The 14,273-nt window shown below is 43.4% G+C and overlaps 1 protein-coding gene across 4 annotated transcripts in view; it reads left to right on the top strand.

Moving 5' to 3' along the window:
* LOC140455139 (uncharacterized) overlaps positions 1 to 13,541 on the top strand; it is a 49,526-nt gene extending 35,985 nt beyond the window's left edge. For 3 of the 4 annotated variants that reach the window (XM_072549809.1, XM_072549810.1, XM_072549808.1), the window contains exons 4-12: positions 1,932 to 2,192; positions 4,337 to 4,456; positions 6,833 to 6,925; positions 8,921 to 9,046; positions 9,132 to 9,227; positions 10,897 to 10,995; positions 11,756 to 11,805; positions 11,989 to 12,022; positions 12,995 to 13,541. In XM_072549809.1, the coding sequence (XP_072405910.1) occupies positions 1,932 to 2,192; positions 4,337 to 4,456; positions 6,833 to 6,925; positions 8,921 to 9,046; positions 9,132 to 9,227; positions 10,897 to 10,995; positions 11,756 to 11,805; positions 11,989 to 12,022; positions 12,995 to 13,002 (887 nt within the window). In that variant the 3' untranslated portion in view covers positions 13,003 to 13,541. The remainder of the gene's footprint in view (positions 1 to 1,931; positions 2,193 to 4,336; positions 4,457 to 6,832; positions 6,926 to 8,920; positions 9,047 to 9,131; positions 9,228 to 10,896; positions 10,996 to 11,755; positions 11,806 to 11,988; positions 12,023 to 12,994) is intronic. The other variant, XM_072549811.1, reaches the window with a different exon arrangement.
* Positions 13,542 to 14,273: the final 732 nt, after the last annotated feature.

Genomic DNA, 14,273 nt, shown 5'->3' with positions numbered 1-14,273 from the left:
CTTCTATCTTTTGAGCCAGTTCTGTATCCAAATGGCTATTTCTCCCTATAGTCAGTGAGATCTAACCTGGCTAACCAGTCTCCCATGGGGAACTTTGTTGACCGCCTTACTGAAGTCCATATAGATCACATCTAACACTCTGCCCTTATCAATCCTCTTTGTTACTTCTTCAAAAAACTCAATCAAGTTTGTGAGACCTGACTTCCCACATACAAAGCCATGTTGACTATCCTGAATGAATCCTTGCCTTTCCAAATACATGTACATTCTGTCCCTCAGGATTCCCTCCAAGCACTTGCCCACCAATAAATGAGTTATATTTACTCCCTTCAATCTAATGCGACTGTCCCAAAATTAGGGGAGTCTTAGAAAATTAAAATTAATGCATCAACTACCTCACTTGCCATTTTTTCTTTGACTACAAGGATCAAGTCCATCAGGACCCAGGCACAGGTTGGCCTGCAGCCCCACCAATTTACTCAGTACCACTTTTCTGAAGGTTGTGATCTTCCTCAGTCCTTTCCATTTTCTGAGGTATTGCTATTTCTGGAATGTTACTTGTATGCTTAACAATGAAGGTGAATGCAAAATGCTTATTCAATTCACCTATCGCGTCTTGATTTTCCATTATTAATTCTCTAGTATTTTTCTATACGACAAACACTCACTCACCTATTTCCTTTTTCTTTTGAAGAAGGGCTGATGCCTGAAACGTCGATTCTCCTGTTCCTTGGATGCTGCCTGACCTGCTGCGCTTTTCCAGCAACACATTTTCAGCGCTATTCATAGAAACTCTTACTATCTGTTTTAATATTTCTGGCCTGCTTTTCATGCATTCTGATCTTTTTTTATGAGATTAATTGGTTATTCTTTGCTTCTTTTTATATTCTATTTAATCTTCTGACCTGCTACTTGGCTTTGCACAACTTGGTTCGTTTTCTTAAGTTTGATGCGATACAATACACTACCTTAAAGTTCCCTTCCAAGGCAAATACTGTCTTGACTTGGAACTATATTGCCACTCCTTCACTGTCACATGTTCAAAGTCCTGGACCTCTCTTTCAAATAGCACTGTGGGGGGATCTACACCAGGTGGACTGTATCTTTTCAAGTAAGCAGCTCACCACCATTTACTCAATGATCATTAAGGCTGGGTATCATGTCATGCTGATGCCCACATCCTGTGGAAAATAAGAAGTTGGAATAGAGGAACTGATTAAGGCAATGACTTCCTACAAATCTCTCCCACTTTTCAATAATATAATGCCTGACCTGCAAACTAAATGCATGTATTTGTCTTCATGCTGTATTTCTAATTCTACTTCTTAACAAAAATGGACCAATATCAGAGTATAAACTTTAGATTTGATGTAACTCTAAAGTTCTCAATATTTGTATGTAGAGGTGTTGTCCTGAAGTGTAAGACTTCCACATTGTTGAAATAATGTACACTCTCACTGGCCAGTCCATGTGTTTCCACTGACCTTTTTAACTTGCTTCAATTACCTGCTTAACCTGTTAAGATGCAAAAGATTAACCTTTTCTTTCTAAATGAGTAAATGATGAAAGTGCAAACAGATTAGCTCAAAGGACTGGGCACTTTGTGCTGTAGTATTAGTCAGGGAAGTACATCCCACACTTTGCAAACTACAGAAAAGTCTAGTTTTGTCCACTGTCTTCTAACTCATTTTAAAATGCATTAAGACTTCAACACATCCCCGTTTGTGACAGGGCTGTGGACAAATTTGCAACCGTGTCAGTCACCTAAGTATTATATGTTTGAATGTGAATGTGAAATAACTGAAGTGCTTTCAATGAAATGAAGTGCTGCATAATGCTTTCGAAAACATTTCCTACTAAGTTGTGCAGTCAGTTTCACTGCAAATGGAGATTTCAATATCACAAGCTCTTTTACCTCCTTCCCCTTTCAGATGAGCTACCACAACCCTCGATATTCAGCAACTCCAGCAGCCTCCATTCCACCATCAAGCTGATCTGTGATGTTTCCGGCCAGCCTCACGAGTATCAATGGCAGAAAGATGGAGGGAACATCTCTGAAAATCACTTGCTAGTAGATGGGAACAGAAGCCTAATCATCCTGAATGCTCAGAAGAATACCTGTGGGGTGTATACATGCATTGTAATCAATCCCGTCAGCTCTCGCCAGGCTGATTACATAGTAACTATTTATGGTAAGAAAATAAACTATAAGGGAGTTCTGGCAAGAAATGTGAAAACTGACAGTAAGAGCTTCTTTAAATACGCAACAAGGAAGACTTCAAGTGAACATAGGCTATTCAGAAAATGAATCTGTTATGGGGAAAAGGAAATGGCAGAGGAATTAACAGATTTTTCATCCATCTTTATGATGAAAGATACTTTGAACCAGTCCAAAGATGTTCAGGTTAAGTGAATTGACCATGCTAAATTGTTTATGTTCAGGGACGTGTAGGTTAGGTGCATGGGTCAGCAGTAAATATACAGTAAAGGGGATGGATCTGGGGATTACTCTTCGGAGGGTCGGGATGGACTTGTTGGGCCGAAGGGCCTGTTTCCACTCTGCAGGGATTCCATGATCTGCCACTTCGATGATCTGTAGGAATTCTATGATCTTGAACTATCTGTGCTGTAGCTTTCTTCAGTCTTTCTCAATTTAAATATTCAACTCCTCTCCTTTGTGCCAGAGTATAAAGTCACATTTTCCTACATTGTAGTCCATCTGCCAAGCGTTTGCCCACTGTCCATATCTGCAGGTTGTGTTGTCCACAAGCTCTAGCTGGAGTACATCAACTAGCCTCATCTAAGTGATTAATATGTATTGTAACAGACGTTAGCAAGAATTGGGCCTACAGGGGATTCCATGGCAACAATATCTATCAGTCTGTACTTAGTGTCACAGAAACACAGCTTAATGGTATGAGTTGCTCAGTTCAGGAGTTTGAGCACAGATTCAGAAACAGGAGGTACATTAGATTGCTACAGTATAATTACATGGTACAAATATTAATGGCTACTTTGGGTGGTCTGTTGATAAACAAGCTGGCAGTGTTCAAAGATCACATAGACATGCTATTGCTCTTTCTATGTATGGTCTTGGTGAACGTGAAGGTATCTTTATCTGTGCCAAACCCATTTCAAATTTGTTGTAGCAGCTCACGCAGTCACTTGGAAAATTCATGTTACGCAGAGTTAGTCACAGACTGAGTGGAGTGTAAAGGGACGTTGTGTGTCTTGGGTAGCCCATACACAGGTGGACATAGTGAGCCACAAGGACAAAGCCTGTTGTCTAGATCATCAGGCAGGTCACCACCCTTACACAAGTTCGACGAGAGTCTCAGTAACTTACCCTTGAGTGGGGTTGTCAAGTCATGTGGACTGACTGGTCCTATAGCTCCACGTTCAGAATAATCAGTGGGCAGAGTGTGTATTTTGTTGATCTAATCATGTTCTTTTGAGCAGCACTACTCCAGTCCCTCGTGTGACAGTAAAGTCTTTACTTTCAGAGGGAACATTTCATAGCAGTATCCTTAATTGTGTTAGTAATTGCTTCAGTTTAACTTTATAGTGTTTTTCAAGTGAATATTGTTTCCAGTACAGTTGTTTGTGGAGGCAATAGAGGTGGATTAAATCAAAGATATTGGTACACTTCAGACCAAGTGTGGTGTAGATCATTTTGCGATCAGTCTGTTCCATCTTGTCCTTTCAATTGAGACTGTGTGTCTCATTTTAGCACTGACAAAACTGTTGGAAATTAATGCAGGTAGGATCCTGAGCCCATTGCAAGTTTGGAGCAATTCAATAGACAGTTTGTTGCTCTTAATTCTTGTGAGATTACCTATATTGTTGCTGCCCTTGATTTGGTTTTGCCATGCAATTATTTCATGTAAAGCAGTAGTTTATTTGCAGAAAGTGATTAGAAGATGAAGCTAAACCCATGGTTCTCATGGAACTAGAGCCAGAGTTTGAAAAACCTTTTGTATGTGTTTGTCCAAATGAAGCCATCTGAAGTTGTGAAGGGTACTATATGAATACAAGTTATCTATTTTCTCTTTAGATAAGTGCAATGATGAACTTCTCAAGTTCAAATTAATTGTCTTTTTCTTAATTTGTAAAAATGACACCAGTTCTTATTTGCACTGACAATTCAGTGTTTTTCAGGAACATTAGAGTCAATGCTATTGGGTGTGAAGCTGACTATAGATCAGACCTGGGTTGAGGTGACAGATTCCCATCGCTCAAGGCTTTCTGTAATGTTGTGATAATTGATTGCCTTCATGCCATTTTACTTCTAGTTCCATATGTTCTGTTCGGTTAATTGTAAAATTTTTATTTGTAGGCATTCCCCCGGAGCAATACATAATTATTGCTGCAGCCATCATAGGATTGGTATTCTCTGCGGTCTCTCTTATTAGATTAATGCTGCAGTGCTGTTTGAATGAACAACTCGGTGGTGAAGGTATCTGTCAGTAAATCTGAACCTGCATTCAATATTTCAGTTATTTTTTGACTACACTTTTAACCAAAATGAGTTACTTATGTAAAGAGACTGATCAATGTCCCACTATCCCTTTGTGATTATCTACCATGTTTACTTTGTTCTGAGGTGGTGTTCACCTTGTATTTACAGTGAAGTCTCAGATTAATTCCAGTATCTCTCCTGAGCCCAAAGGGGAGGACTGGGAGGGAACACCCAGTCGGTGGGCAGTTTCAATTCCCTTGTGTACACAAGTACATGCAATCAGAATCCAGAGGATTGCCAAGTGGATTCACAGGATATTGGATCACGGTCTCCTTTGATCTTTCTCCTGCTAGTGATGGCAGGGAATTCCAAGGATCCCAGGTTTGGCAGTAGTCTCCCTTGGACCAGGGGCAGACTTCTCCATTGCACCCATGGGGTGGGAGCAGTTTCTCTTGGACCTGGTGTCAGAGGCTTGTTTGAAGTTAGCTCAGGGTTCGAGTTAAAACAGAAAGTACAGGGCAGGCTTAGCAGCTCTGACCATATCCGTGGAGACGGAAACAGAGTTAAATGGGTGGAAGTTTCTGTTAATAATTCACTTCAGGATTTGGGGCAGTTTTCTGCGTCTCAACTCCACGTAATTCCGCATTCCGGTCTGACCCTCCAGGAAACTGCTTTTAATTTCCATCTCTGCCAATCAATCAAGGGCAGTGGCAGGGGTGTGGATACTGTTCGAGTTTCTTTTCCCTGGATGACCACTCCTGGTACTCTGTGGTATTTTCCACTCTGGCTGTGTGTGTGTGTGGTACTGGATAAGGGTCATGTGAGGGAGTTTGGTGCCTCTTTTGCCTTTATTTTGCCTTGAACCCAGATCATCATGATGACCCTCAAACCCTCTTGTAGTGAAGACCAACATAACATCAGCCTTCCTCATTGTTTGCTGCACGAGTGCGCTTGCTTTCAGCGATCCCTGCACAACGATACCCAGGACCCTTTTGTACTTCAGCATTCCCCAATCTATCACCATTTCAATCTGTCTTTCCTGCCGAACATAAGAATGAGGAGCAGCAGTAGGAAATTGAGCCCCTCAAGCCTGCTTCACTCTTCAATGCCATCGTGGCTGATCTCATCTCAGCCTCTACTCCCCTTTCCTGCTTACTCTCCATAGAAGACAACTTCACACTTACCCACAATACACTGCGCCTGCCATATCCTTGCCCTCTGACTCAACTTGTCTGAATCACCCTGAAATCTTATGTCCTGTTCCCCACTTCACTCCCACCTAGGCTTGTGTCATCAACGAACTTCGAATTGTTCTGGAGTCTGATTCCGATCTCAGTGTGTTGGATGGTGAAATTTCACCATCAATTAAAATGCTGTGATTAAAACTAGCCTGATGCCAACTACATAACTGCTGCTGATTGTTGTTAAAGCTAAATTGGTTCACTAACCTCCTTTTGGGGAAGGAAAGCTGTAATTCTGACCTGATACTACCCTCCATGTGACTACAGATCCACAGTGATGTTGGTGATTCTTAACTGACCTTTGGACAGTAAATGCCCACTTCACCAGTAAAGCCCATGCTCTTCAAAAACAAAACAATAACCTTTTTGTTTAGGACTTTGTCAAAAGTTTTCTGAAAATCCAAATACTGTACTCCACATGCACTCGTCCTCCCTTGTCTATTCAATTAATGTTCTCAAAAAAAAACACCAAAAGCTTATCAAATCTGATTACTGTTTCTGAAATCTTTATTGTTAGTGAGTTTTGAGAAGACTTGTAGCTCAGGTTGAGGTTCTGGATGTAGGTTTGCTCACTGAGCTGGGAGGTTCATTTCCAGATGTTTTGTCACCCTACGAGGTAACATCTTCAGTGGGCCTCAGGCGTTTACATGATTCCTACTTTCTATTTATGTTTCTTTGGGTTGGTGATGTCATTTCCTGTGGCGATGTCACTTCCTGTCCTTTTTTGTCCAGGAATGGTAGATGGGATCTAACTCAATGTGCTTGTTGATAGAGTTAGTCCTGTTATATCACTTGAAGGTTCTCAAGACTTGAAATTTATTTTGTCATTAATAATCTGAGGCGAGTGTCCACAGATTCTGTGTAACTGTACGCGGTTTCGATGTTTCTTATCCCAAGTGAGAGTGAGCTAATTGAACTTTGTCACTCTCCTTTCCTGGGCTGTGGTTGTTAACAAGTGTTGGTTTTCCCATCGACAGCCCAGTATCACCTGCTATCTGTCCAACTGAGAGATCATCATTGTTCCCAGTTAGACTCTGCGTCTATTAATATACGTGTCATTCACCCTCCCAAAGGTAGACCTGTTGTAAAGTGGACTTCAAATATCGCTAATGTTCTTTTTCTTTTCCCATAGCACAACAGAAGTTTTTCCTGACCTTATTCGCTGGTAATAATATTTCTCTTATTGCCATTCTCATTGCCCTCATTTGCTGGCTTTGTATTCAAGGTAGGTCTGTGTGTAATATTCGAAACGTTATTCAGTAATCCACAACTTGAATATGTCTGGGAAAAAAATGCATTTTGTCAAAGCTTTCAGTTTTCACCTGTACAAGACCTCCCAGTGAAGGGGAAAGCCAACATTTATGATACTTAAATGATCAGAGTGCAGTATTTGAACCTGCAACTGGATGTCAGATTTCTCGCTGTCTCACTGGGGTCATTCCTGCATCAAATTTACATTTGCAACGGAACAGTTTTGGTTTCCTTATTATATTTGAGTAAAGAAATCGGCGTGGGGCAAACTTTTTGTCACATGTCAGCTGACCTATTGGGAATCCTGCGGTTTCTCGCGCTGTAAGATTGGCCTGAACAATGCAGTCAGAGGCACCTTTTCACTGTGTAAGCTGGATGCTGAGCTAAGGTGCCTTCAAAACCACCCTGCAGGATAACAGCTGCCCCAATCAGATCATTTCTCACGATATGTCACACAAACTCATGTAAATCCTAAAGGTGATCATTCTGGGCCTTAAAGTGCCTTGTCTACCACAAATGACCCTGGAGGTATCTCAAACCTATCAGCAACAGGCAAAGCTGGCTGTTTCACGGGGCTAATATGCAGAAAAAACACAACTGATGTTTACCACCAACAGGATGCTGCCATCAAACCAATAAGACATTCTGCCTGCCATACACGAGTAATGTGGTCTCTGAATTTCAGTGCTGGTGTGATGGCAGCTAGAAGCTGTATGTCAGATACTGGGGGATCATGTCAAACAGCTTATCCTTTCGGCTGTTCATGACAAGTGAGGTACTGACTGTACCCAACAGCTCATGTTTCCAAAACTCTCAACACCGTGTCTGATGTTAGATGTGATTCTGAAACTGGACAAAGTTCACTGGATAATCCTGAGTGCTTGAAAAATTACATTGGCCACCAAGTTAGGATTGTCAGACTGGCTTCACTGTGTGGAGTACTTGATGTATTAGAAGTTTCATATAGGAATGCTTAGAGTCCTTTTCTTTGCAGACCTAAAGACCCTGTACATGCACAGCACCTGTTTTAACTCCACCAAATAGGTGACAGCCAGTGACTGGCTATTTTCCCAGCACAGTTGTCTGATCACTCACAGTCAATCCTTCTGGCTTACAATATAAAGAGAGCCTGGCAGTTAACAATCATCATAAACTGCTGCATTGTCCATGGCAGCATGGCTACCAGTCAGAATCAACATGCAAGCAATCAGAACTTTCCTCTTGTATAGGACAACTATTGGTTTGTTGGTGTTCTTGCAAATTGCTGAGTACAAGATAAAAAAATTCAGGTCAGTATGTACTCACGAGTAACATTGACATCTTCCTGACAGCATACAGTGTCAGATTTACTTGCAGCTGTCAAATGATTATATCAGTGGTCTGTATAAAGCAATTTAGTTAATCTATGCCTATAACTAATTTCACTGACGTGGAGAGACCAAAGGGAGTATTCCCACTATTTTTATAATATTTTACAGAGAAAGAGACCAGACAAAATCTTCTTGGGGTCATACAGCATGGAAATAGATCCTTCAGTCCAGTTAATCCACACCAACCATGTTCCCAAACTAAACTAGTCCCGCCTGCCTGCATTTGACCCGTATCCCTCCAATTCTTTCTTTCATGTATTAACTGTGTTTATAGCAAAGTCATAACTTCACTCCTTAGTCTTTTACAGGATACTCTGGTGAATTTTGCTGCACCTCATCTTAATTGATTGATTATTTTTCTGTCAATAAAGATCATAATTTATCATTGAAAAATGTCATGCTTTGTTGACCAACATGTATCTTTCTCAAGACAAGTGAAACTGAGAAATAATTGCAACTATGCTAATGCAGCCCCAAAAGACTTATGTAAAATATGTGGCCCAGTGTAGGTTAACACAGTCGTGTGTCTGACTTGTTTAATCTGGTGGTTTGAATGAGATGTTTGTCCATAACCGTAACCACTTGGATCATTGCTGTAGGTGTTACGATTGTGCCTCTGGTGTCGTTACTGTTTGTTTCCATCATTTTGGTGTTTGCTGTGATTGCCATGATCAATGTTTGGAACATGGACTGTCTGTGCATGAGGAAATTCCTACACAAACCAGGTAAAGTATGATTTCTTTATGGTAAAATCTTTCTAGTATTAAAAACAAACACCGCCTAATTCATCATAACATCTATATTTCACAGGTTTTCGAGGTTTACTTGATGGAAGTCCCCTCCTGATTTCTTTAACTGTGATTGCCATCTCAATCACCATCCTGGTGGAGCAGATTCGTCAGAGCAGTGAGTTTACTGTCAGCTCTTCATTACTGTTCAGAATATTTCATATAGATTGACTCCTGCCGTATCTTCATTGGCCTGTCCGGATTCGGGAGAATAAGATTGGCTGGATTCCCATTGCTAATGGCCAATCACTGACCTTCTGAGGAGACTATGTTAATATCACCAGCACTGCAGCCAATGCAGAGCAGCCTTACGCAGGTTATCAATCTGACCTCTCACCTGATCCCAGGGGTTTCCCACCCATTGGATTGGGCTGTTCTCCCTCACAGCTTGGACATGAAGTGAGAATGGGGTGGGAGAGTGGGATTCTGAGACACTGGACTGGACCTTACCTGTATGTGGCTGAGTGAGGGTCCTGTTGGGATTTTCACTGCGAGGTGTAATGAGACCTTACCAAACTCACCTCATTAACTCCCCAGCCCGGCCCCTGTGGCACACCTTCCACCTACTTTCCGTCCCCTTTGACCACTCACTGCTCCCAGAGCAACTCAGTTACACAGCAATTCCAGAGTATCCTCCCGAGACATTCTTTAAAAGGCTATAGTGCACCCACACAGGTTTGGCATTGTGGCACTGCACCCTCACTGGCATAGCTGCCATTAAGCCCATGGCACAGCTGGTATGGCTGGCTCTCCCTTATACCCCCAGTTGCTCACCCTTGTTACTGTTTGACCACACTGCCCCTCAGCTATTTCCAGTCTAAGCCCCTCTCAAGCTCTCCGCAATTCTATGCCCAGTGTTCACTGGAGACCAGAGTTTCACATTGCTTTCTCTTAGTGATGATCCCTGACCGTACAATCAGACATTTCCAAACATGAGCTTTCATTTACAGCCGGCTAATCTGAGTGCAGTAAAAATGACTCAGGGCCGCACTTGCCCGACAGTGCCACCAAAATGCTGGCATTACCACCCTGCACTTGCCCCACAGCGCCATCATCACCAAACACTGGCATCATCACCAAGCTCATCTCCCATGATGCTCTGTTGCACCCAGCTCTCATCGACAGGAACTGTGGGTCAGACAGGTCCTGTCAGGCCTAGAGTGTCCCACGCACCTGCGCTCTCTCTTTTATGGACAAGGAGAGCCCCCGACTCCCACCGTGTCACCTCTGTCTCACCCAGACCCCTTGTTTTCCTTCCCCATCCCCATTGTCCCTGCCTCCCTTCCCTGAAGACTGTTCCCGTACTCGCAGGTCCTCAGCTCCCAACATCCCTGTATGGTCTGCTCTCATTGGTTAGCACCTGGGGACAGTGCAATACAGTCTGTACAAACTCTAGCAGAGGACTGTCTCCCCTTCAGCAGCTCCATCGTCTGCTCCAACAGCCCCATTTCCAGACATTTCCCACCCCCTGCATTCCAGTGGGGTGACCCACCACATTGAACTTTGCCCCCCACCTTCCTTGCCCGTTGCTTGAGGCCCGATGTTGCACCCTAACAGTGTGGCACAGCAAGGGCACAGATGCTGTCAGCAGGCAGATAGGCGCAATGTGTGTGAGGGAGCAGCCCTGAGGTGTGGCCTGGTCTAATCCAGAAACTGGGCGCATGTCCCTGCACATAGCGTCCTTGCAGTAGACTTTCCATGCAGTTACCGGTGCTGTGTAAATGCCCATTGGATAAGTGGTGATTAGTGTGAACTAACTCGATGTGTTCACTGTTGTACACTTTCAGATCAAGGTTGCAGTGTTACCTCATTAACATGGAGTATGGTGGGCACAATATTGGGCATCGGACTTCTCATCGTTGTGGTTTACGTCACAATGTGGCACTGTAAGTATGAACTGTACCCAATATTCAGTGGTCTGCCCACTTTCTAAGGTGTGCAGTGATAGGGAAATCCCAAAGGTTCCTGCCACCACGTTAATGTTTAACCTGGGAAGAGGGACAAGGAAATCTCACCACTACATGAACCATCCCACCCCTTGATGTTCACACAACGTCACTGTGTGGGAGCTAAGGGCACATCGTTCTGACCTGATGGTGGTGGTGTGGGCAGAACCTGAAGAAGAAATAGCAGAGAGGGGACCTCATGGAAGTGAAAGAGATACTTTGTTTGTTCCACAACTCTCAACCATGGCAGGGGGTATCCCACTGCAGTGTCTGGGACTGGTCTAGACCAGCAGGTAGAGACTGACACGGTGGTGAGTCTGTAACTCCACCGGCATTGGATCGCAGCACTGACCGTACGGTAGGAGGTGATTCAGATAGAACTTAATCTATGTTTATAAATTCTTATGTTCCAAGCAGGTAACCTGCAGCGGGGATTTAAGATATGGGTTCCGGGATGTGAAGGGACGATTTAGAAAACAAATATCAGGAAGTATTTTAGACCCTGGGTATATACAGCCAGCTGGGGTCATTATGAAGGTCTGAGCAGGAAGCTGGGTATTGGTGGAAACAGAAAGCAGGATGTGACAATGGGGAAGCAATTGGGATGGGGAATTATGATAGACTGAGGTCAACAACAGGCCTGCAATGTTATTCTGTATCCAGTGACTGGGAATGACAAATGATCTTTGTTTTATTACAGACTCAAATAAGGAGAGAAGGAGAAAACCAACACCTAATGATGCACGGCAGGTATTTTATTATTAATACAAATCTCGATTTCTGCAGGGTTTTCGATTTGATATGCTGTGCCTGTTCAGCATAGTTAGTAATCTGTAGACATATACACAGGCAGCCTCTCTCTCTCTTTCTTTTCAGTGCGTCTAATTTATGTGTATAAGGTCATATAATTAATTGTATTTTTTTTTGTCATAGGATGAATGTGTGGAACTACAATCTCAAAATTCCAGTGAGCAAGCTCGCTAATTAATACAGCCCGGGGGCGGGGGGGGGGGGGGGGGCGGGTGAAGGGGGTGGGAGGGGTGGAGGGGGTAGAAGGGAGTGGATAGGGGCAGGAGGGGGGGTGGAGGGGGTAGGGGTAGGGGTAGGGGTGGAGGGGGTTGGAAGGGGTAGGGGTGGGGAGGGGTCGAGGGGGTAGGGGTGTGGAGGGGCGTGGGGGCTGGGGATGAGGGATGGAGGGGGGAGGTGGGGTGGTGGTTTGGGGCGAGGTGGGGTGGGGGTTTGGGTTTTGGGGGAGGTGGGGTGGGGGTTTGGGGGGGGTCAGTGTTGGGGGCGGGGGGGGAGGTGGTAGAGGGGGTGTGTGGGCGTGGCCTTGGCCTGGTCCATAACAGAACATGTATGCAATACTTGCATTTATTAGCTGAGACATAGACTTTATATTCAGGAATGTTACACTGGAACTATATAATACAGACAGTATTATATCCAATTTGGGAATCCACATTATAGGTGGGATAGGATTGCATGGGAGAAGGTGCAGAGGGGATTTACCAAGGTGTTACCTCTGCTGCAGAGTTTGTTATGAAAAAAGATTGGGCAGACTAGGATTGTTTCCCTCCGAGCAGAGGAGATTGAGCGGGGACGTGACGGAGATACAAAAAGTCATAGATCAGGTACACTGAGAGGAACGTTTCCCCTTGTTAGAGCCATCAATGACCAGGGACAATCATGGATTTAAGGAAAGGGATAGAAGGTTTAGAGAGGATATGAGGGAAACCTTTTTTCACCCAGAGGGTAGTGGGAATCTGGAACTTGCTGCCTGTAAGGATGGTAGAGGCAGAAACCATCATAACATTTGTGAAGTATTGAGACACCCAAGCTATGGACCAAGAACATTGGCATTAGAATGGTCAAGTGCTTGTTTAGGACTAGCACAGACTCAATGGACTGAAGGGCATTTTTCTGTCCTGTTGCCCCATAGAACTCTAAGACTTCAACATATTGAGATAAACCAATTGAAGACACTGAAGTCATTGTGGCTGCCAGTCAAACTGTGAAATGGAAGGCACTGTGCTGTGATCTTGGATCCTTCTGGAATAAGGAATATGCTGCACTAACCCTGCAATTAATAACCAGGAAAATGCGGGAACCTTTTGAGAATCAGACCCATATACCTCAGCAAAATCGAGCCATGCTGGATGAACTCTACGGTTTAAATGACCAGCTGCTTCCATAATCTCAACCCAACTCCATTCCCAAATCCTCAAAATGGGAAATGGGAGGTGAAACTCTGGATTTCTGAGGATTACCACTATTTTTGCTGCTTTATTAATGCAAGGATCCTTTCGTAAAGTTGAATCTTAGACTAAAGCTGGAATACAGATGAGACTTGAATTAGAGAACTGTAACGCAGTTTAGGCTTGATCGAATTAAAAAGGTAGAAGTGAATTTCAGTTGGTCTGTATAATTTTTAAATATTCTTGGCACTTTGTTTACTCGCCTTTGTATCTGCAATAAATTATTTTTTATAAAAGGAAATCTTATGGCAAAGTTCTTTTCAGTCAATTACTGAGGTTTGGAATGAATCTTTTAAGTATTCATAGTCTCGAACAGGTACATCCAGATTTCTCCTTCCCACAATTCTCTGCAGTCTCTCTGAAATAGTATTCTGTCGTTTTCTGCTTCCTCCTGCCAATCCACACAACCTTGCTTTCCCACATTGTACACCATCTGCCAAATCTTTGACCATTCCTTCATGTGATAGTTACAGTTTGAACAGTAGCCATTTGGTCCATTGAGCTTGCTTGGAGCACTTCAATACGATCACCATGGATTATCCAACTCCATTCCCTGTTTTCCCCCACCATACCTTTTTATTCCTTTAGCCCAGAGTACTACACTTAACTCCTTCTTAAAAACATTCAATGTTTTGGCCTAGATCACTTTCTATGGCAGAAATTCTTCAGATGCAACAACTGAGTGAGGAAATTTCTCATCCCAGTCTGAAATGCCCTACCCTACATCCTTAGACTGTGATCCTTAGATTAGATTATTAGATTAGATTACTTTTTTAGTAGATTAGATTACTTACAGTGTGGAAACAGGCCCTTCAGCCCAACAAGTCCACACCGCCCCGCCGAAGCGTAACCCACCCCTACCCCTACCCCTACCCCTACCCCTACCCCTACCCCTACCCCTTGTAAATCTTTTCTGAACCCTTTCCAGTTTCACAACATCTTTCCGATAGGAAGGAGACCAGA

Source organism: Chiloscyllium punctatum, chromosome 30, assembly GCF_047496795.1.
Source record: "Chiloscyllium punctatum isolate Juve2018m chromosome 30, sChiPun1.3, whole genome shotgun sequence".
In the NCBI taxonomy this organism is placed as follows: Eukaryota; Metazoa; Chordata; class Chondrichthyes; order Orectolobiformes; family Hemiscylliidae; genus Chiloscyllium; species Chiloscyllium punctatum.
This window is presented reverse-complemented; position numbering and strand designations above follow the sequence as displayed.